The sequence below is a fragment of the Theobroma umbraticum genome, unplaced genomic scaffold, assembly GCF_002168275.2.
Source record: "Theobroma umbraticum cultivar Fairchild unplaced genomic scaffold, ASM216827v3 scaffold_44.0, whole genome shotgun sequence".
Lineage (NCBI taxonomy): Eukaryota > Viridiplantae > Streptophyta > Magnoliopsida > Malvales > Malvaceae > Theobroma > Theobroma umbraticum.
Genome location: NW_018397255.1, coordinates 3985562 through 4007790, shown reverse-complemented (window position 1 = coordinate 4007790; position 22229 = coordinate 3985562). Strand labels below are relative to the sequence as shown.

General features: G+C 34.7%; 3 protein-coding genes, 1 non-coding gene and 1 pseudogene across 6 annotated transcripts in view; 4 read left to right on the top strand and 1 right to left on the bottom strand.

The window, feature by feature from the left end:
* SVP (K-box region and MADS-box transcription factor family protein) overlaps positions 1-5358 on the top strand; it is an 8558-nt gene extending 3200 nt beyond the window's left edge. Inside the window, exons 1-8 of one of the 3 annotated variants that reach the window (XM_089785770.1) lie at positions 478-1751; positions 3246-3324; positions 3698-3762; positions 3838-3937; positions 4027-4068; positions 4591-4632; positions 4718-4863; positions 4986-5358. In XM_089785770.1, the coding sequence (XP_089641896.1) occupies positions 3247-3324; positions 3698-3762; positions 3838-3937; positions 4027-4068; positions 4591-4632; positions 4718-4863; positions 4986-5004 (492 nt within the window). In that variant the 5' untranslated portion in view covers positions 478-1751; position 3246 and the 3' untranslated portion in view covers positions 5005-5358. Of the gene's footprint in view, positions 1-477; positions 1752-3245; positions 3325-3697; positions 3938-4026; positions 4069-4590; positions 4633-4717; positions 4864-4985 lie in introns of those variants that run through there. The other 2 variants (XM_021418839.2, XM_021418838.1) reach the window with 2 other exon arrangements.
* A 1780-nt stretch (positions 5359-7138) lies between these two features.
* Positions 7139-9813, bottom strand: PAS2 (Protein-tyrosine phosphatase-like, PTPLA). Its single transcript, XM_021418400.2, has 9 exons — positions 9557-9813; positions 9364-9475; positions 9261-9279; positions 9069-9157; positions 8917-8970; positions 8280-8350; positions 8104-8185; positions 7429-7525; positions 7139-7318 (listed from the first exon to the last, which is right to left on the bottom strand). Exons 1-9 carry the CDS (start codon positions 9625-9627, stop codon positions 7248-7250), a joined length of 666 nt encoding a protein of 221 aa, XP_021274075.1. The 5' UTR covers positions 9628-9813; the 3' UTR covers positions 7139-7247.
* Positions 9814-11662: 1849 nt separating this feature from the next.
* LOC149527604 (U2 spliceosomal RNA) lies at positions 11663-11773 on the top strand (annotated as a pseudogene).
* Positions 11774-13853: 2080 nt separating this feature from the next.
* On the top strand, positions 13854-14048 carry LOC149527603 (U2 spliceosomal RNA). The gene has a single exon (XR_016350798.1). It is a non-coding gene; the product is annotated as a U2 spliceosomal RNA (small nuclear RNA).
* A 2771-nt stretch (positions 14049-16819) lies between these two features.
* On the top strand, positions 16820-21822 carry LOC110408836 (O-fucosyltransferase family protein). The gene is made up of 10 exons (XM_021417942.2): positions 16820-17241; positions 17991-18053; positions 18185-18266; positions 18422-18492; positions 18644-18732; positions 18846-19049; positions 19565-19835; positions 20330-20557; positions 20683-20880; positions 21244-21822. Exons 1-10 carry the CDS (start codon positions 17101-17103, stop codon positions 21451-21453), a joined length of 1557 nt encoding a protein of 518 aa, XP_021273617.1. The 5' UTR covers positions 16820-17100; the 3' UTR covers positions 21454-21822.
* The last annotated feature ends 407 nt before the right edge of the window (positions 21823-22229 follow it).

Sequence of the window (22229 nt, the reverse complement as noted above, 5' to 3'; positions counted from 1 at the left end):
CAACTCTTTTCCACCACTGAAGTGCAGTATCTTTCAATTTCAGCTTTACAAATAACACCTTTTTATTTTCTGCCATGGGTTTCTATTCAAAGTAATTTTTCAAACTAGCTTCTCAATCCAAATATTCCTCCGCATGAAATTTTTCATGAAAATTAGTTACTTCGATCTTGATTCTTCCACCTTTTAAATCAAGAGTATGTAATAACCGGCCCTCCAATCCAACTCTTGTCGCTTGATTTGCAGGTCCATGTTCATGAAAGGGGTTCTCGTTCTCAAATTCATCATCATCCTCAAGATCTTGAATCTCAAGGGGATTGTGGTCACCTTCCGGATTCTCCATTCGGGGTTCCACTGGTTCCTGACGCTACAAGGCTTGCATGGCCTGGGTCAAGTCATCAATCATTCTTCGCATCTTTGCCAACTCAGCTTGTTGGGGCTGATTGCCTCTAATTTGTCCTTGGCCTTGGAATAGTAGGATTGTTTTGATTGTGTTGGAACAATAGAAAGATAATTGAGTTTTTAAAAGAAATCTCTTGAATAAATATTCAAAAATAACAAAAAATGATGATAATAATCTTATATCTAGGATCACCTATTTATAATAGTTAAAGATAAATCCTAATCAAATAGTAATCTTAATATTAAATAAAGACTTAAAGTACTAAAATTTTAATAAAGATAGGGAAAAGAATTTCAAACTAAATAAAATAAAGAAAATAAAATCCTAAGCTAACGAAAACACTAAATAAAATAGAATTCTTGATCCGCCTGCATCAAAGCACTTCTATAAGTGGTCAATTCAATTTGGGATCATTATAGACCCCTGAACATGGTAGAACAAGTTTTGCTTCACCATTTCTTTGTTTGGGAATTAGTGTCATCTTAGCTAATGGATAATTATAACTTAGATGTCTCTCTTTTTAATACAAGTATATGCTTTTTGCTTATCCTTAACTCTCTCTCCTCTCGTTGTGTGTGTGTGTGTGAACGAATTAATTTACTTAATAAGAGAAAAAACCTTTTATTAGATGATTGGAACCGGGTTCTGTTTAAAGATTACCACATGATGAACGCTTCTCCTTTTTGTTTAGCAACCATTTTATTGTTTGTGTGGGAATGCCCAGTTTATAAGCATCAGAACGTCTTTCAGAGTGCCAATGCGGGAAATAGCATTGAAAACTTTTTCTGTGACAAGATGTGACAGTTCTGTGAAACTTGGACGGGGAACTTTGATTTATACATAAAGTGTTGGAGAGAGGACAGCTGCTGTATGCATCTTGTTCGCATATATTTTGTTTTCTTATTTTGCCAACGTGAATATAGTGATGATCTAAGAATATATATGTTTTCTTATTTTGCTGTGTTTCCATACTAGGGCATTCTGTTGTTATTTAAAAATTGTTAGAAACTTGTCTTGAGAATCTATTAATATGGTTGATGGTTGATCATGTCCAGCTACTTAGAAAATCAGAAAGCCCCGAAGGGTTTGGCAAACAAAGATAGTCAATTTCGACTGGCACCGGTCAAGGGTTCATTGTTTGTCTCAGAATTTGGTGTACTTAACCAAAGGAAAAGATGGGCCTAATTATAAAACGAAGAAGATGATCATGATAGAATATCGAGATGAGCTCCCACCAACCCCCCAACCATTAATGAGCGTAGAACCATATATCTTCGACCATGATTTTATAAATTGTCAATTTGGCAATCGGAAGTATGTTATGGATATTATTAATCTCATCTAGTTGAAGGTTGGTTCTGTGGAAATTAACTTGAATAACCTTTTGGTTGATTCATTATAAAGTTATGCTGGATATGATAGCACTGATATATTTCGTTGCTTACCCCATCAACATTTTGTACTGCATGGAGATGTTATAATTTGTTTCTATGGTAATGTTCAGTTGTCGTTTATAGTTAAAATTTTGTTTATTCTTGGGCTGTCAGATTTTTTGCATTTTATTTCTCTATTCATTTAGTTTGGGTGGTTATGCTATTTTCCTATCTCCTATAAAAGTTAAATGTCTCCATCCATTTTCAGTAATTTGGTCATTGTTTCGTTAAATTTTTTTGTCAAGTTAATGGCCAGCTTTATGGTTGGGCAGAATGAAGTAATTTAACAACTTCACTTTGCATTTCTTAGTGGTAGATTTTCTGAATTGAATCTTAAATTCTGATTGCTGTTCTATTGTTCTCCCTCCTTTTCCTCATTGTCATCACACCACACCCTCCCCCAAGAAAAAAGAATAGCACTGTTTAAAGTTGCATCCTTGTTCTCTAGTACTGTTATGGATTTGTTATACATATGTCGTTGCCATTTTGAGGATATTTTGTTTGTACAAGTTAGTTGATTATAGCCTCTTTCTTTAATATAGATTTGTTCCTTCTACTCTTCTCATTCTAATAAGAAATGAATATTTGAGGATTTTTTGTTTTCTAAGTATTAAATTTCAATGCGCAGAGGGCCTTGTATCCTTACCACTGGCACTCAGTGAGATTTAACTGTTAAGACATCGACAATGCATGTAAAGATACATACCAGATGTCATGGACCAAAGTATTTCTAGCCTTTGCTAAATAACCCTAAATCTGTAATAGTAATAGGTAATATTTCCAGTAGAAGAAGCATTATGGGATGAAAATTATCTTCATTGCATGGCTTGCATAATTTTGACTGCTTATTGAGGCCACGTTGTTGAAACCATGATTAGGTCTCTTTATAGCTAATTAATCTGAGCCAAGTTTTTTGTTGATAATGACTATTGTTATCTTCTATTTATTTCTGAATGATATTGCCATCTGGTTTGCTTAGGATTATGTATGCTACATTGGGTTAACTTTTCATGCATTTTCTGCATAAAATACTAATTGAGTTTCTATGGTTTGCTGTGGCTTGTCTTTTTAAACCAAGAATAGTAACTATATAGCCAATAGGCCATATCATCATCACTAGATGTTGTCACATGTTTAACTTTAACTGTCTTTGGCATCTTTGTCTTGATGGGTAAAAACCAAATGTTGCTGCATTGTCCATGATTGCTTCTATTGGACACTTCCAGCCAAATGACTTTTCTCTTTTCTCTCCCTTTCATGGTAGCCTAGTGTTCTATATTGAAGCGTGGAACAGTGGAAACGAACTATAATTGTTTGAAAGTTTTGGTATACATGTTTTTCCCAAGGGATCTGATATGAAACATTCTATTTGTTGACATCAGAGAACTAATAATTGTGTCTCTAATTTGAAGCATGGTGGAGATTTTAGAAAGGCGCAACTTGCACTCAAAGAACCTTGAGAAGCTGGAACAACCATCTCTTGAGTTGCAGGTTATTTTGTTTTCTTTCCTCTCTTTCTGCCCTTTTTGTTCTTACTTCAGTAGTTACTCAATTGGGAGGAAAATTACTTTGGGGATCTAAATATGAAAAATTGGAGTTCTTATAGACTTAATAGCGGTGCAAGTTTCATTGGTGAGCCTCTTGTTTCGCATGAAAGAATCACAAACCAAACCATGACTTGAGAAAATTTCAATATATTTTTTCTGTTCTACACATAACAGAAGAATTTACTTGTGAGTTATGAATTGTATTATCATTATCCAGCCAAGGATGGCACAAATCCTTTGATGTGAAATATAGAGTGGCATTACTTATGTTTATCAGTCATAGAGAATTATTAATTTCCCCTCTTCCTGATCTGTAGCTTGTAGAGAACGGCAACCAGTCCATGCTGAGTAAGGAAGTAGCTGAGAAAAGTCATCAGCTGAGGTATCCGTCTGTTTTGTTCCTTATTGGTTTGTGCATATTATGTGTGTGGATACATAATGATTTCGCCTTAAACAGGCAAATGAGGGGTGAGGAACTCCAAGGATTAAGTATTGAAGAACTACAGCAGCTAGAAAAGTCTCTGGAATCTGGATTGAGCCGTGTGATGGAGAAAAAGGTTTATACATTTCAAGTGTCTGCAACTTTTGTCCGATATGTAGTCATTTTTACTTATCTCTAAATACTGTTTTCTTAAATGTATTTCAGGGTCAAAAGATTATGAGAGAAATCAATGACCTTGAAAGAAAGGTCAGTACATTACACTGTAATCTACATCCTGAGACTGACAAAAAGGAGGAAGTACATGCATAAATAGCGTGGCTTATAGTAACTGTCATTATGGAATTAGAATTCATGTCTCTATATATATAATACTGTCTAGGACTTGGCATAATCAATTAAATAATAATGCGTAGGAGAAAGTTCAGTTTGAAGGACAAAGGTAGGCAATTGAACACATATTCATATGTGCATAGATCAGCAAACAATCTTATGTTTGTCTGTACAATCAATGAGCTTCTAGTTCATCTTGACGTACATTTATTCCAATTTTTAGGTGCATGGAGAGACTTCTTAACTAATTGAACTTGCAATATATATATCCAATAAAAATCCTTTATTGACTATGGAGGAAAATGGTATGAACAATGGTGAAGCCCGTTCTTAGTAAACATGAAGTTTTAGAAGTATGGAATCATGTAACTTTGTAGGTGATGTTTACTTAAATACCTTATTGCTACAATTCAGCAATTTCTGTCTCAAAACATGCAGGGAATGCAATTGATGGAAGAAAACGAACGATTGAAGCTGCAAGTATAGTTCTCCCTCCTCCTCGTATTATTTTATGCTTCTATACTTGTTAGTAGCTACAAGTATTCATCACTGAAAGGTGTTGCAGATATGCAATGGCCGTAAACAAATTGCTAGTGATTCAGAGATTGTGTTTTGCGAGGATGGCCAGTCATCAGAGTCTGTGACCAACGTTTGTGCCTCTAATGGTACTCCACATGACTATGAGAGCTCCGATACATCCTTGAAGCTAGGGTAAGTAGCATTGTAGCAATGTACTGGCAGACATGCACGTATATACAACTGTATAATCATTGTAAAAGCAATGCCAAATCCATTTCCTTTTTCTCAAAACAGTTTGTTTTGATCTTTTGCAGGTTACCGTATTCTGGTTAATTGCGAAAGGTTGGAGGAGATCGACTTGCTAGCAAGATATAATTGACTGGAAATTAATGAAATGCAAAGCTAACCTCTTGATGTATGTAGGTATAAAAGTTTAATGTGTAACTTTGAAAGACCAAATTTGGAGCATGATACTTGGCTTAAAGCACTTTATACCCTCCATTTCCTACCCCCCTAATTGTAGTATCACGTAATTAGAGCAACTCATCCAAAAATCTTAGCTTTGCCAGGGCACTCCTTTAATTCATCCTGTTAAGCAACTGTAGTGCTGTGGCTTTGGCACTTGATAACTGAACATCGTGTAAGATGTATTTTTGAGAATATGTATTGATAATTACGTTTACCTTCTGACATTATTAGAACTAATGTTTGAATTTACAAATTTGATTAGTTTGGTTTAAGTTTCTTTTTTTTTTTTATGGACTTATTTGTGTACCGTCTTAAGTTGCGGATAAAATCAAATATGATAAGAAAGGAATCAAGAGAAGATTAGGGATGCAAATAAGTGAATAAGTTTGTTCAGTTGTATCATTAAATAGATTGAACCTAGGCAACAGTATTCTCTTTTCCTGCACGGGTACGGAGTTGCTCAGCTTAATTACTCTCTTTTCTCCTTTTTGGTGAACAAATCTAGGGGTAAGGTTTGAACAGTTCATTCCATTATGAATTTTACAAAATTAAAAAAACTGAATTTTTAAAAAAATCGAAATCGAATTGCAAAATCGAAAATCGAACTATTTTGATTAGTTTGATTCGATTATCGAAAATTAAATTTATGAAAAATATTCTAAAATTAGATATATGATTTATTTGCTTGAATTCAGATTCGCATGATTTTAAATATAAATTTTTCACACCTTAACTATAATAAAAGCTACAATTTTTTAAAAAGAAGATTTATGTAATCGATAAAATTAAAAAATTAAATTTTTTAAATTAAAAATTGATTCGATTAAATCATTGTAACTGAACATATTTAACCTAAATAACCAAACGTCAAACTAATCAAAATGAAAAAATGAACTCACTTCAATTCGGTTTGAATTTACACTCCTCTAAACAAATCTCTTATCTACCTACAACCTTGCAATGTAATCTTGTTGCCTATATTTACCTAACTTGATCAGTTATCTTGATTATTTGATTAGGTCACTTCCAAGTGAATCCTTAATCACTAGACTAATTCATGCCTTGTTTGCACTTTACAAGACTTCCCCAGCCATGGAGCTAAACTCGTTTTGCATACACAAGGGAACGAAAACGTATTATATATAGGAAAAAATAATGAGTTTAGACAAGCAGTCGGGGTTGCTTGTCCCAGAATCCAATCCACTCTTCTTCTGAGTCTAACCAAGGAAGAGAAGGTCATTTGGATCGAACTAACTTTGGGATCAAACTAAAACACATGTCTCGTACGTATTAAAGTTGTTAAAATTTTCCATTACATCCCGTTCCAAGATTACTGCAGATTTGGACAACTTTCTGATCTTCATGTCAATTTCTTTTCAATTGATTAGATTCTACCGAACAGCATTTCCCAAAAGATTGGGGTCGACAAATTGTGCATATTGGAAGGGAACACATTTGTGCGTTGACTGAATTTTAACACATTCGCCTTGGTTTTATTCAAAGCATCGGCATACTGTCTCGGATCGCGTTTACGGTCTTAATTTTTACATAATCTTAAAGACGAAAAAACCCTTAGAGACAAGATTAGACATTTTTAAAGCCACAATGACAATGTTGCCGGCTGTGTTAGTCTCACATGAAGCCCACCAAAACTTGGGCTTGCAAAATCTAGAGTCCGAACAGGCTAGACAACAAGCTGAACTATCTTAAAATTTCGATCCAATTCAAGGCCGATTCCCAATTTTGAGTCTTTCCAAAACCTTGCAGCTGCCCAGGCCATTACAATTAATCTTGCAGGCTTAAACAGGTAGGTTCAGTGGCATTTTTTTTGCATCAAAAGGGGAATTTTAGGACTGGTAGAGTTGACAAGGAAGTTATGAAATTGGAGGTTCAAGGATACGCCAAACCACCAAACTTACCATTTGGTTTTTTTTTTTTTTTTGAAATTTACCATTTGGTATTTGATCTGCATCTACACCATCATATTAAAGGAGAAGGCTGATCGTGGAACACTTTAGCCACAGGCAATAATTAAGAAGAAGAAGAAGAATGAAATGATACATGCACAGATAAATAATGAACACAACATTACAAATCTAGATTCCATTCTACTCCTTTTTCGATTTGGAAAGAGCTCTCTTCCTCTGCGCAAGCATATAACGGTACAGATGAGGACTACCTGCAACAAATTATGCCATGCAGATGAGTAAGTGGTGGCAAATAATTCCGGACGAGCCATCTAAACAAGCATGGAAAAAAATGTCAAATAGAGGAATGCTAAGTCCATACCCGGGACATAGAATCCAAGGGCAAGAATTGCAAGATAGAAGTAATCAACAGAGAAATTCCACTTGTTTGGCATTCTTACAGAATACTTCTCAGAGCCCTGCAGATAAACCAGTTCAATCAATAAGCATAAAGAAGTTGCTTTACCACTTTTATTGGCATAAAATTCTAAGAAGTGATTGGAGAGAGGCCTAAAAACAGTTGAATGAGTTGTAAGCAAAACAACAGCTAGCATCAGAACAGCCATCCTTTTGCTCTTGCAACCTTTTAAGTGAAGAAAGGGGCAAGGGGAGTTTAAGCAAATAGCTAGTTGTATCAGAAAAGCCATCCTTTTGTCTCACAACCTTGTCATCTATCCTATTCATTTAGAGGTAAATTCAACATTTAAACATGTTCAATTTGCTAACGTTAGAACACATGTTTATACAGGCAAACTTTCATTTCTGCCCGTAGATGACCAACCATTCTAACTGTCTTTTGGTCATTCAAATTACACTCTTTAGCAAATAATATGAGACACGAACAGTATAAAAGCTTTATTTGATAGCCAGCAACAGAGAAAACTCCATTTCAACTCATATATCAAGCATTTAGCATGGCTTATAAAGTGGGGTGAAAGTAGTTGTGATGTAGATCACATTAGCAAACGTTTTGCATTATATGACATCGATTCATTACCTTGATATATGGCAGGGCCAAATATATCAGACCAACTTCACTGCTGATGCCAGTCGGATACAAAACCAAAAAGGAACTGTACCTGCATGAAAAAATTGAATATCAGCAAAACGACCACTTAAGGATTCAACCACTTTGTTTCCAGTTAATGAGACCAGCACGCATGTATTATATACCTAAGCCACAAATGCCATGAAGGTGCAAAACCAAAGGCCTCCTTCATGCCAAAGAAAGAATAGCGAATAATCTGCAATTATGAGAAATCACCAAAAGAAAAAAATCATTATGGTCTCAATGTTTATAAAAAAATCGGAGGACTATATAATACAGAGATTTTCCATCATTCATGCACAGAGAAACATTACTTCTGAGCCAATGGCTTCCTAGAGTCTATGATCAGTAAACTTAAACAATAAGCAAAAGCAGCAGTACTCAGTTCTAAACACAATATAACATAAATGCAAATGCTTAAGAATCAACTACATACGTTCCTTGCTTCAGCAAAAGTAAAATCATGAATTTGGAAATAAGCTCCAAATCCTAGTTAGAAATAGCAGTCTTAACTTATTAACTTAACCAACAAAACGCCTCAAAAGATGAAAACAAAATAAGATTACATGTGGGAAAGCTCTCTCTATCTTTTACTCCAAATACTGCCAATAAGACCTCAAACCCAACAACAAAAACATTGACCAACAAATGCAGAGTAATTTTTTTCATTCTGTTTCAACTTCCGATCATCACCAATTACAGTTGCTAATTTTAACTACACGAGTGGACAAAAAAGCAAACGCAGAATTCAATCAATTCTACCTCTGTTATGGACCAACTGATGACCAACGAGCTAACAAGAATGTGGGTCCGAATCTGGCAATCACGATCACCATTTTAATTTTAACTAAAAATTAAGATGAGATATAAAAGTAAAGATGGTAAATTTAAGATTTATTCTTTTTGGGTTTTACCTCAGGAAAACTCCATAAAATTCCCCAAGTTAAATACAATCGTGATCCTACTTGTGGCAGAGTTGATGACACTGGCGACCTAACCAGACCTTCAAAAATTAACAAAACAAAATTCAAAATTGAATTTTTTTTTCGAAATCAAATTAGCTCAAGAATTACAAATTACAATAGGAAGAAGAAGAGAGCGCTCACCTATTAAACCGTGAAGAATCTGTTAAGAGAAAGACAGTCAATTTTACTGATGCACGTGGAAAGATAATTCCGTCAAAGTAAACAGAGTGAAGAAAAAAGGAACCTCTAAAGCGGCGGCGGATTGGGAGAGAAGGAGAGGCTTTTCAACGGCATTGTAGACATGTTCATGGCCCGATTCTTTTAACGTCTTCAACGCCAAAAACAGAACCTGAAACCTGAAGAGGTAAACTAAGAAATTTCAAAATTTGAAGTTGAAAATTGCGAGAATAAGAGAGTGGGGATCTGAGCATGCTTGCCAGCCGATGAAGACGGTCCAATTGTAGATCGAAAGGTAAATGCGCCTGAGACCAGTCAAAAAGCAGGCCATCAAAGATAGGAGCGAAGAGAGAGAGATTTGATTTGTAGGAAAAAAAAAGGGTGGCCTAGCTACACAGTAGAGTAAGTTATCTAGAGGAATGGGAATTGAGTGGACACTGAAACTATAAAGACCTAGACGGAGAAAAAACAAAGGGCAAGAAATTAATGAAATGTAGTTGGGAGATTGGCAAGCCGCTCAACTGCCAACTCTCTGTCCATCGGACAATTTCCACCTATTAAATATTTAAGTTTAATTACTATCATCTACAAGCTGCGGTGCCGTTTTACTCAATTACATTTACAGATCATTTTCCTTAATATAAATGATAATAAAGTGAATGAGAGTTAATTTGGTACAAAACAGATGTACGGTATTAATAGTAAATTTTTAACAAAATGTGAGATGGTGATTTTTTATTGGGTACTTAAGATGGTAACTTTTTAGATCATCCGTCCATAATTTAAACTAAGGTGAAATATAATACCAATTCAGATATAACTCAATGTGCAAAATCCCACTAACCCAATGGCTTTGATATTTTTTTTCTTTCTTTTTTTGGTGAACAAAACATGCAGCTACTTCTATATTTTGGCACAAATAAAAAATAAACACGTGGCAATCAGGCCATGTGTGCACATGATTCATAAATGAACATTACTATAAAATGTGTTAGTTGGAAACTTTCATCTTCAATTAAAGCATAGTTTTAGGCTACCCGTAATGATAAGCCTAATTGGAGCATAATTCATCAGGCTTTTAAACACTAATATGTACTTCAAGTCTTTTGCTTTATAATATTATTTTATTTCACTGAAGTCTTTTGCTTAGTTGGCTCCTGGGGATCAACTATATTTTTTTAATGGATATTGAATACGGTTAGTTATTTTTGTCAATGTTCAATAATTTAGTTATTTTCTTTAATGGAATGTCACGTTGACATTGATAATAATTTATAAAATATTATATTTGAAATAATGTTAGTTTATAATACTTATATATTATCACTTAATTAGACAATATTATTTTATAAATATGTCAATATAAAAGTTTAATTTTTTTTCAAAATAAGTATTTTTTAAATTTATAAACATTTAATTTTTAGAATTTTAAATTTTAAAATTTATTTATTTTCAAAATAATATTTAATTTTAAAGAAAAATAAGAAAAATGAAATGAAGAAGAGATTGACACCCAAATTGAACAAGAAGATGGCAGTTTTATTAGAGTTAGAATGTTATTGTTGCAGTTTGGTCAGTTTATATTCACATTTTAGTTTAAATGATTTTGCGCTATTTGCTTGTATTGGATCTCCTTTGAGCCCAAGTATCGGTGGGCTGGATTGGCTTTGTCGGACTTGGTCTCAAACATTTAAACTCAAATTGCTTAATGCTTCACTGTAATAGCACAAGGAAAGCGTTTTAAATCACCCTCTCTGCTGTTAAAGCCACAAAAACAAAGCTTTCAAATTTTTTTTTTTACATCTATTATCTTGATCTCCATTAAGGATGAAATAGAAATTTTAATTTGACTAAATTTTATTTCAAATATATTGCCACCTAGGACAAAGACTATAATGGGTAATTCTCATGTGTCAGTCCAAACCAAGAATGACATTTTTCCACGAGTAAAACTTTCCCCTTCATAGAAGATGAAGTAGAGGTTTTTTTTTTTTTGCGGTATAAATTCCCACTTGGTGGCATCGGCTTAGATGTTCAAAAGTTTTGCAGAACAATTTGGACCCATTAATGAATCTTTTCAATAATTGCCATGTCCAAAGACCTCTGACGAGGAACTTGATCCTCCATGAAATACAAAGGCTGCCATTTGGTAGTGAAAATATACCTGAATGTTTCTAGCACAAATTCATCTTCTTTCCTTGTCACTATCCAGGGTTAAAGTATGTAGCAGACGAACATTTGGAGAGCTTCAAAGCTAGGTGTTTTTATTGTTTTATGAGCATTGCCCAAAGTTCCACAGCTGTTGGGCACGGCAAACAACGATACGAAACGACAAAGTAAAGTTGCATCAAGTGACAAAATGAAGCATACCTTTCTCGGCCTCTTGGTTAAGATCAAGTGTGGTATTTGTTTTTATCAATTTATTATTTGATAAGACTCATATGATATTAAATTAAGTTTTCAAGGAGAGAGTTTATATCAATAGTTTTTTTTTTATGCTGAGAGTTTCCAACTATCTTGTAATTGTTTTATTAATAATAATAAAAAATTAAGTACAGCAAGAAAAAGGATCGAAACCTTACCTCCATAATTACCTAAGCAATAAAGAATAGAATTCCTAATATAGGAATTACCATCTTTGCATAATTTCTAGTGCAAATGATAAGTACATTACTTGTGTACAAGAATCTACGAGAATTTTTAAAAAATTAACCATATAAGGAAATGAAAAAAATTATCAATATCAAAAGCTTATTATTAAAACTCTCAAGCATCGCCTATATGTTGCATTACAATATGAGTCTTGCAATCCACACCAACTCGTCGACGATGTGAGATTTATGTCCATGTGAAAACTGTGACATCCTCCTCCACTTCAATAAGGTACTTAGTGACACATCGTTGATGCTCAGAGTTTGTTTTAATACCAATTGTCATGATCTACACTAACTCCTTTGAAGTATTAGTTTGTTGGCCTTACAGTTTGTCACATAAAAGGCGTTCACATATTGAAGGTAGTATGAATTTTTATATTTTCAGTATCACTCTAGTACATAATTGATGTGAGATTCATTTTTATAGAATCTTAATATTCTCTCTTACTTTTCGTTGAGCACGCTGGAAGCATTATCTCGACAATGTGAGAGTCTTTTTGATGTGGTACTTTGTAGTTTAATCTGCTGGAAGTATTATTTTGATAATGTGAGATTCATGTCCACGCGAGGACCATGACATCTCCTCCTACTTCAACAAGGGTTTACTGTCCTTTGTAGCACATCGCTAGTACTCAGAGTTTACTTTGATACTAATTGTCACGGTCAACGCCAACCCTTATGAGGCATTGTCTACTTTGGCCTATTGGCTTCACGATTTTATTTTGCAAAAGATGCCTCACAAGTTGAAAATGATGTAAACCCTTATATTTTCAATATCACTCTAATACATAATTGATGTGAGATTTATAGCTCCCTCTATAGGAGATCATGACATCCTCTTTTACTTCCTACTAGAAGTTTTTCTTTGATGTGGAATTTTGTAACTTAACCCATTAAGAGCATTATATCGACAATGTGAAATTCACATCTATAGGAGGATTGTGACGCATCCCTCAAATTCTAGTACAAGTTTATGATCATGGGTTTTGTGATGCCCTTCAATTATGATACAAGTTTACGATAATGGTTTTTGATATCACAAAAGAGGACTCAATGTTGGGGTAATATTTTATCTTATAATATGATATCCACTAATAAAAAATTATAATTAATTCATTTCACAATAAAACAATTATTTATATTTAGAATAAAATCGTTAATGGTAAGATATTTTTCTTATAAAAAAAGTTTTGATGCTAAACTATGATACTTCATCAAAAAATTAAAAGCATGTTAAATGGGCAAAAAAAAAAAATATTTAGACACTTTAAGCTTTTAACCATAATTATACATACGGAAAAAGATTTTTAAAAAGGAAAAATTATAAAAATAAAAATTATAACTTGTATATTATGTAATTTTTGAAATTAATAAAAGGTCAAATATTTGAAAAATAAAACTATATTAGTAAATTAACGAAAATATCAATGGAATCCTAATGATTAGACTTATTTGTCTAATAAAAAATAATTTTTACAATAGATTGTCTATTTTTCATATTAATAGACCAATGTAAATTTTAATTAAAATTTAAAATACATCAGTATTTTACCAAAAAAATATTCCAATAAATGAACAATGAATGATAAAATGGAAAGGCTGGTACAAAGAAAGATTCTTTATGTTAATCAACAAATTGTGGACAAGAGAGCAAGCCTTACTTTGATAAAAATATTAATAATTTGATTCATAGCTGATTGTTTCTAGCCTTTTGACAAATTCATCTTCTTTCCTTGTCGTTATCCAGGGTTAAAGTATTAAGCATAAGGACGTTGGGGGAGCTTTCAAAGTTTAGTGTTTTTATTCTTTTATAAGCATTACTCAAAAGTCCCACAACTGTTGTGCATGACAAACAACGATATGAGATGGCATATTAAAGTCGCATCAAATAACAAAGTAAAGCATACCTTTCTCGGCCTTTTGGCTAAGATCAAGTGTAGTATCTGTTCTTATCAGTTTAATATCTGATACATGAGTTATTAACTCATATGATATTAAATTAATTTTTTAGGGATAGAGTTTATATCAGTAGCTTGCTATTGAAACGCTCAAGCATCGCCTATGTGTTGCACTACAACATGGGCCTGGTGCATCCCTCCAATTCTAGTGCAAGTTTATGATCAAGATATCCACCAATAAATATTCATAATTATTTTATTTTATGATGAAATAATTATAAAAAAAAGGTTTTTATGCCAAACTATGAATACTTCATCAAAGAATTAAAAGCAGATCAAATGGGGCAAAAGAAAAAAAAAATTGGAAAGAATCCCCAGAAGTAAACAAGGAATGACAAAATGAAAAGGCAAGGCACAAAGAAAGATTCTTTACATTAATCGACAAGAGAGCTTGCCTTACTTTGATTACTTGCTCATCAGAAAATATCCATTTGCATTTGCCTTGCGTGTTGGATAACTTCTGATCTTTGTATCAGATTCGGCAGAAATGGATTCTTTGGGTCCCCTAGGCTACCCAAATCATTGATATCACAAGCTCCACAATGTTGAAAATTTTATGATCTTGTGATCCCATATTTTTTGCATGCAATGGATTCCGTGGAACACATAGGGACCCAGATATCACAATTTTCCATAAAATCTCACTGATTTTGGCTTATCACCATGAATTCTTCCTTTTAGCATCGAGTTGTAACTAGAGTGAAATTCTAGCAGAAGGAAGCTGTCGGCAGACTTCCGAGTTGCAACAATCGGTTTTAAGTCATCCTAATAATTCCTAGGCTACAGTCCAAAAGTCGTAGATCGAGCCGCGATGTGAAGAGGAGTATTGGCCTACCACAGTCTCCAAGTAGCAACCATCGTATTCGTGCTACAGCATGGGCCTGGCGCACCCCACCGATTTTCAGTTCAGGGTTCAGAATCGTGGGCTTTGAAATATCTTTGCTGTAATCAGGACCATGAGATTTTCTGCCGGTCACTGTTGTTAGAGGCTTCATTTAACCTATATTCGTTACTCTAAAACAGTCTATTTCTTATGAAATATAAAAACGAGAAAGTATCAAGAGAGAGGAATATATTTACAAATGAAGAAAAGGGTGTAGTTAATAAGTGTTTATCTGGATAAAATTTATAAGATAAAAATAATGTTCAGGAATTTAATTTGAATAGATTAAATTATAATTATAATTTAATTTATATTTAAATTTAGATATACATAATCAAATATAAAATTTAAATTAGATTACCATTTGTGTAGATTATTTGACTTGCCTTGACTATCTGGTTTGGTATTAATTCTTAGATAGTGATATAATGGACAAATATTTGCAGTAATTAATGGTTTAGCTCTAATAATAGAGAATGAAGATTTAAGAACAAACCAGGAGATTACTCATATGGCAACCTTCTCTTTTGATCTGCAAGTCCTACTTCTTGTGGAAGTTTGGTCCAATCCTCTTCTTCTCAATTGTTCTTTTCTTTCTTTCCCTTGTAGGAAAAGCTTATCAAAATTGATTGAGTACATAATTTCTTCCTCTTTACCTCTAAAAGACTTCTTTGGTAATACCAGGAGTGTGGCTGACGGGCTATTGACCTTGACTCATTGTGAAGAAGTCGTTGTTTTCATGTCACAAAAGTTCTTGGAATCTTATCTTCTCACGGTTTGTCCTTCCATATATGATAAGCATTACGTGTAGCCTAATCCTAATCTGATGTGATTCACAACATGCAGTTAGTACAAGGATACATAATCAAAGTGAATACCATCTTGAAATTATGTTCTAATAATACTTATATTTACATTAATATTACGCGGTTTGTATGATAAGAACATTACTTGGATGACAATGATGTTTCATTTTATTAGGAAGATGGCGAAATCGAATATCTTTGTGTCCAATGAAGAAGGAACCAAACAAAACCTTGTGTACCTTACCATAAAAAGAAGTCAAGAGTCATTTGCATTTGCATCATGGAAAGGAATTTTCTCCAGCTGTAGGATGCGTTAAATTCTCCTTTCAAAGGTACCCTTTTTCTTTTGCACGGAGAAGGGGTGAGCTCAGCTTATTTTTATATTGAAGTTAAGAATCCCATAACCCAAAAAGCTACATGTAGGTGAATTCCAATTAAAAGCAATTTATAGTTTGGACCTAAAATATGGAAACCCATTACTCCAAACCAACTTTTACTCTTTGAGTGGTAATTAACTTACAACAAAAACAGAAGAAAGCATCCCTGACCTTGACAGGGTATAAAAGATAAGAAGACTAAGACATCAAGAAAGGTGCTTCCTTTAAACACCCAAAATTTTCTCCTTTAATTGAACCAATCACTAAAATTAACAAAATTTCTTTTACTTTTTTATAATTTCAATAAATAATATTCATATTTATGAGTTACAATATGTTTATGATGAAATGAGCATATGAAGAAACCATAATATAGCAGGAGAGAATCCATTGAATTTGGAGCCTAAATTGACAAACTTGTTCACTTTAATTTTAGACAAGACTGAGAAGCGATTTGTCAGAAACATTGGGGGGCCCAGATTCATGATATCACATCTCCCATATTTATATTTACGCTTAAACCTTAAAGGAATTAATAGTTCCAATGGCAGTGTCGGTGGTCTGATCACATTCTCATTACTGTTCACTAACAAAGATGAGACCTTTAATCAAAAGTTTCACAAAAACCCCACCAACACCTAACGGTCTAATTTTTTCTCAATCCTAGAAAGAAAAAATTTATGAAAAGAAGGGATTTTTACTGATTTTTATTTATGATGTACTACTAAAATAAATTTTTACTGTGTTTTTTCATGCACAAGCAAAAAGCTTTAAACTTTATCTATGGGGTTTTTTTTTGGATGGGGTCCCTTTGGAAAAGGACACAGTTTTCCATAATCAAGCTGTACAGGTGTCCATGTGAGATGCCTTAACTAAGGCCAGAAAGTGAGAGAATGAAAGAAACGAGAAAGAGAAAGAGAGAGAGTTGTTCATGTGATGTTGGGTGCTTGTTGAATTGAGCTTCTTCTTTTTGGCTGTTGATTACATTTTTTGTTTTGGTGTTGCTTGTTTGAGTGACTTTCATTATCAAGGCCTATCAAAGCCAAAAGAAAGGAAAGAAAAAGAGAAAAAACTGAGGAAAGTGGTCATTTTGGAGATCTGGGTTTCTCGGCTTTAAGGGGAAAAAATGATGAGGTTTCATTACCAGAGTCATTGTTATCAGCCGCTTAGAAGAGAAGTAATTGCTGGGTTATTTGTGTTGCTTTTCCCAGTTTTTTTGCCTTGTTTGTTTACTCCATTCAGCCATGCTTCCCCTTCTACATTCTCGGTATGTTCATATACTTTTCTTTTTCTGTTGTGAAATACTCTTTTCTCAATTGAAAATGGGTTCTGGGTTCTAATTTTCTTTTGTAGAAAATTCGTGAAACTGAGAAATGGGAAGTTTGAGGTTGTTCAATGAAAGGTTTCCAGTTTACTAAAAATGGAAACTGAGGATTAGTTTGAGTTTATTTTGCCGACAGAAGTTTGTGGCTATGTGGCAAGCTTATTTAGCAAAGTGTCTGATGATTACATCGTTTCATTGAAAATTATGCCAACCTGGAATTTTTGTCTTGGTAATATATGAGTTAATTTACTTGAACTGGAAAATTGAAAATAATGGTCAGCAAGTGACCTTTTCTTCCATTCTTGTAAATGTTCTTTAGCCTTCGCTAATTCTCTAATTCTTTTGGTTTATTGAATATCTTTGCGCACAAAATTCACAAAAATAGAAAGGCTTGTTGTAATAGTAACACCAATACTTCGTCAGCCTTGACTCTTGGCGGGTGCGTAATTCCCACATTAATCAATTGGTGATGGGATTTTGTGCAAGGAACGGAGTTTGGAGCCTCGAAATAGACCATAAAAGAAGATAAAATTATCCGTGTAGTAATTTGTGCTGACTGCTGAGTGTTAGCATGATAAATGCTTGTAATTTGATCTTTGGGAAGGAAATGGACTTCAACTAGCTGGATGTTAAACTATTTCTTGGGCTCGGAAAGGGAATTGACTAATTGTGCCCTTTGACGTTGGTTGCAGGAGTGGAATGTTCCGAAACCTAGACATTTACCTTTACTCAGGAGTGCCTTGCAACGCGAAAATGTGAGTAGATGTTTGTTAAGCAGCATCTGTGTGTTTGTGTGCCTGCACATGCATATGTTGTTATTTTCCGTTTCTGACCGTATTATGACTTGTAATTTTGCTGTTTGATTTACTTCTATTTTCCTATGCAGTCCAATGGAGAGCAGTCTGATCTCTGGGCTCCTTTGGCTGACCAAGGGTGGAGACCGTGTCTTGAATGTGTAAATGCCCCTTGTGAGTGATCACCAATGAGATTTCTAGTTTTGGATTCTTTTTATCATCAGCATTCTGAGTTATGAGACTTCAGTTTGTGGTATTAATCATTTTGTCCTATATGTCCTGATCATGATAATTTTTCTTGGATTTTGCCCTACGATTACTTTGAGCAGCATTGCCACAGATATCTGAAGGATATCTGCAGGTATTTCTTGATGGGGGACTGAACCAGCAAAGAATGGGGGTAGGTATTCATTTGCATTTATAGTACTTAGAGGAGTCAAGAATTACAAAGCATTCAATACTTATAGTTCTCTTGATTAAATATTTTTTAGTCTCTTGAAAAGCAGTTAGATAGTCAGATATTTAGGGTTTTTTTGTTTTTGTTTTTTTAGATATGCGATGCTGTTGCTGTTGCTAAAATACTGAATGCAACCCTTGTGATCCCGCATCTTGAAGTAAATCCTGTTTGGCAAGATTCAAGGTACTTTGTGTGGATGGAAATTTTCCCTTCCATTTCTTATTTCAAATGGAAATGTGTAGTTTTTGCCTCAGTTTTAAGGAGGCATTTTTCTGAAGTAATTATTTTCCCTGCAGCACATTCATGGATATATTTGATGTGGATCACTTTATTAATGTATTGAAGGATGACATTTCAATTGTCAAAGAACTGCCTGATGAATTCTCCTGGAGCACAAGGGAGTACTATGCCACTGCTATTCGAGCCACCAGAATTAAAAGAGCACCTGTTCATGCATCTGCAAACTGGTATCTTGAGAATGTCTTGCCTGTACTAGAAAGGTTGGTGGCAACCTGAACCTTTTGATTTGGATACACAGTTTAGTTGCTTTTAAAAATTTTGGGCCTAAGGACCTTTTGTACCAGATCAAGTACTTTGTACTCTGTTGTGGGGCATTAGACATAAACATGCACTTGATTTGTTCTCTCCATCTATCCCTTTGTGGATATTGCACTTTTATGCATAATGAGACACTTGATAATTTGATGCTTTTCTGGATTGGTTAAATTCATAATTAATGTACATATAGAGTTGATTTCACTATTATGGTTCCAATTTAATTAGGAAATATGAACTGACCTGTTAGTTGTGTTTTGTGATTTTAACCTAGTTCTTACTTGCCAATTTATGTGATCTATATAACATGTCATATTTTGGCACAGTTACGGGATTGCTTCAATTTCTCCATTCTCTCATCATTAGGAAATGTGGACGGACCTGTTAGTTGTGTTTTGTGATTTTAACCTAGTTCTTGCCAATTTATGTGATCTATATAACATGTCATATTTTGGCACAGTTACGGGATTGCTGCAATTTCTCCATTCTCTCACCGCTTGTCTTTTGACAACTTGCAAAGTGAGATCCAGAAACTACGTTGTAAAGTCAACTTTAGAGCATTAGTCTTTGTTCCGCACATTAGAGCACTTGGAGATGCCCTTGTCCATCGCCTCAGGTATCCTCCTGGTGAAAGTGAAGCACTTAGCACTAACTATCTCAGGGAGACCACCGATCAAAATGACAAACGAAGGCCTCAGAAATTTGTCGTGGTACACCTTCGGTTTGATAAGGTATAACCTACTTATCCTATAGATTTAAGATCCTTGTGCTTTAAGAATGTGATATTGGTTTTTTTATAAGCTTTAGTTTAAAATATCATTGTGCATATTAAAAGAAAGAGTAAAAGGGATCAAATTGATTGGAACCTTCTGCCTTTTCCTCCTCTTGTTTCCTCCCCGTAAGTGTAATTTTGAAGTTTTCCATATGCTTGAACTTGTTGCTCCTAATCCTTAAGCTCCACTATGAGGGTATGTATTTCATCTTTTAGACCTCATACGCTATCGGCTTGCATAGCTTATAGATGCGATGTCCATGAAAAAGGTGAGATGGCCATGCTGTTGTGAAAATAATATTCTTACACGGCTGTAGCACCCTTTCTGCATCAGTCCTTTCGACAAGTTTTAACAATTGGAAAAACTAATTTAACATGTGATTGACCCATTTCATTTTAATTGGTCTGCAATTTTTCTTTACTGGCTCCCTCACTTACCTTGTATACATGCAGGATATGGCTGCCCATTCAGCCTGTGATTTTGGTGGGGGCAAAGCTGAAAAATTGGCTCTGGCCAAGTACCGACAAACAATTTGGCAAGGAAGGGTTCTCAATTCTCAGTTTACTGATGAAGAGTTGAGAAGTCAGGGCCGTTGCCCATTGACTCCTGAGGAAATTGGACTGCTTCTAGCAGCTCTGGGTTTTGACAATAGTACTCGTCTTTATCTTGCCTCCCACAAGGTCCGTTGTCCTTGGAATTTTGGTTTTGCAATGTTCTCCTCTCCCCTATCCTTTCCTTAACAACTTCTTCATATATATGGTGCACTCTCTCCCCAATTTATTCATCAAATGGCCACATATTTCAGGTATATGGTGGGGAAGCTAGGATTTCCACCCTACGAGAGCTGTTCCCACTGATGGAAAACAAAAAGAGCCTTGCCTCTTCGGAGGAGAGGGTCCATATAAAAGGAAAGGCTTCTTTGTTAGCTGCAGTTGATTACTATGTTGGTATGCATAGTGACATCTTTGTCTCAGCTTCTCCTGGGAATATGCACAATGCTTTGGTGAGTATCCTCTGGCTGTCTACAGGGTGGTATCACATATCTATAGCCTGGAATTACTTATAGATACAGAACTTTCCACTTTGCTGCTGGATATCATTAACAGATAATATGTGTTGAATTCTCATTGGGTTGAATGTGGAGTGTTTTAACCAATGGATGGTTTTGGTGCCCTATTAGAAAGCTGATATGTGGAATAAAGGCATAGACTTCATCGTCTTTTAGGATGGTGGTGGTGGGGAATATTTTCAAACAATTTTGTGCAAGTGCAGTACTTTACAGTTTTTGTGATTTTCTAGCATTCTGCTAAGTTAATGAGATACATCTCAACCCTCTAATAGATGACAATTGCTATGATGCAAACAGATGGGACATCGAACTTTTGAGAACCTGAAGACCATAAAGCCTAATATGGCTCTCTTGGGCCAACTCTTCCTTAACAAAAGTATTAGTTGGTCAGAATTCCGGCAGGCTGTGGTGGAAGGGCATCAAAACAGGCAGGGCCAACTCAAGTTAAGGAAACCAAAACAGTCCATATATACATATCCTGCACCTGATTGCATGTGCCAAGCTTAAGCCATAAAGGAGGACGTGCTGAAGGAAGTGAGAGTACCTTCAGTATTTTATTGATTTTAATACTGCAGCTATTATTTGTGGCTTGTACTATTGGCATCATAAATAAGCAGCAACCCCATTTAGATAAAAGTATTACAGCTAGCGTTGTTAGTCGGTATTGTGTAGTGTATGGACGGTGGTAATTTATATCGAGGGTGGGGTTGTTAGCATCAAATTCATTGTGGATCCTCGAGTATGGACTGTGGAGTGGAGTATGTGACGTATAGTTGGCAGATCTGGGATGTGTTTGTTGCATATCTCTGCCTGTGAAGCTGTCTGTACAACCTTTCTCAGGTCAATATTACATCAAACATCTATGTTCTCGCTTAAGAGATTAGAGTTTTCCTTGGCAGTTGGCGGGCGCTATATCTAATTCAATATACTCGTATTTTTGAAGTGGTGGCTCTATTTCTGTACTTGCAAACTGCACGTGGTTCTAGCCCATAGGTGAGAGCAAAGAATGACCTTTTAAGGGTTATTGAATACAGTCATGGACTGAAGAAATTGCTTGATACGTCGATCTCGTTCTTGGTTGATCACACAATAAAATTATCGACTGATTAGACATCTGAAAACAAGGGAGTGATACTCTACTACCCGATTCATGTTCTGTTATGTTCTAAAAGATACAGTTATAATGAATAATTGGAGGGAGAAAGAAAAAATAAATAAATAAAAAGGCTAACCAAGTCATCTCTGCTTGGTGTGAACACTTAAAAATGGTGGGAATCATCAAT

Excerpts from the sequence above, each read along its gene's own strand:
- PAS2 (XM_021418400.2), bottom strand. The coding sequence starts at position 9,627 with ATGGCCTGCTTTTTGACTGGTCTCAGGCGCATTTACCTTTCGATCTAC. Across the intron at positions 9,476-9,556 it reads TGGACCGTCTTCATCGGCTG|GTTTCAGGTTCTGTTTTTGG; the intron begins GCAAGCATGCTC and ends TTACCTCTTCAG. Across the intron at positions 7,319-7,428 it reads CCTTGGATTCTATGTCCCGG|GTAGTCCTCATCTGTACCGT; the intron begins GTATGGACTTAG and ends AATTTGTTGCAG.
- LOC110408836 (XM_021417942.2), top strand. The coding sequence starts at position 17,101 with ATGATGAGGTTTCATTACCAGAGTCATTGTTATCAGCCGCTTAGAAGA. Across the intron at positions 17,242-17,990 it reads CTTCCCCTTCTACATTCTCG|GAGTGGAATGTTCCGAAACC; the intron begins GTATGTTCATAT and ends CGTTGGTTGCAG. Across the intron at positions 20,558-20,682 it reads TTTATCTTGCCTCCCACAAG|GTATATGGTGGGGAAGCTAG; the intron begins GTCCGTTGTCCT and ends CACATATTTCAG.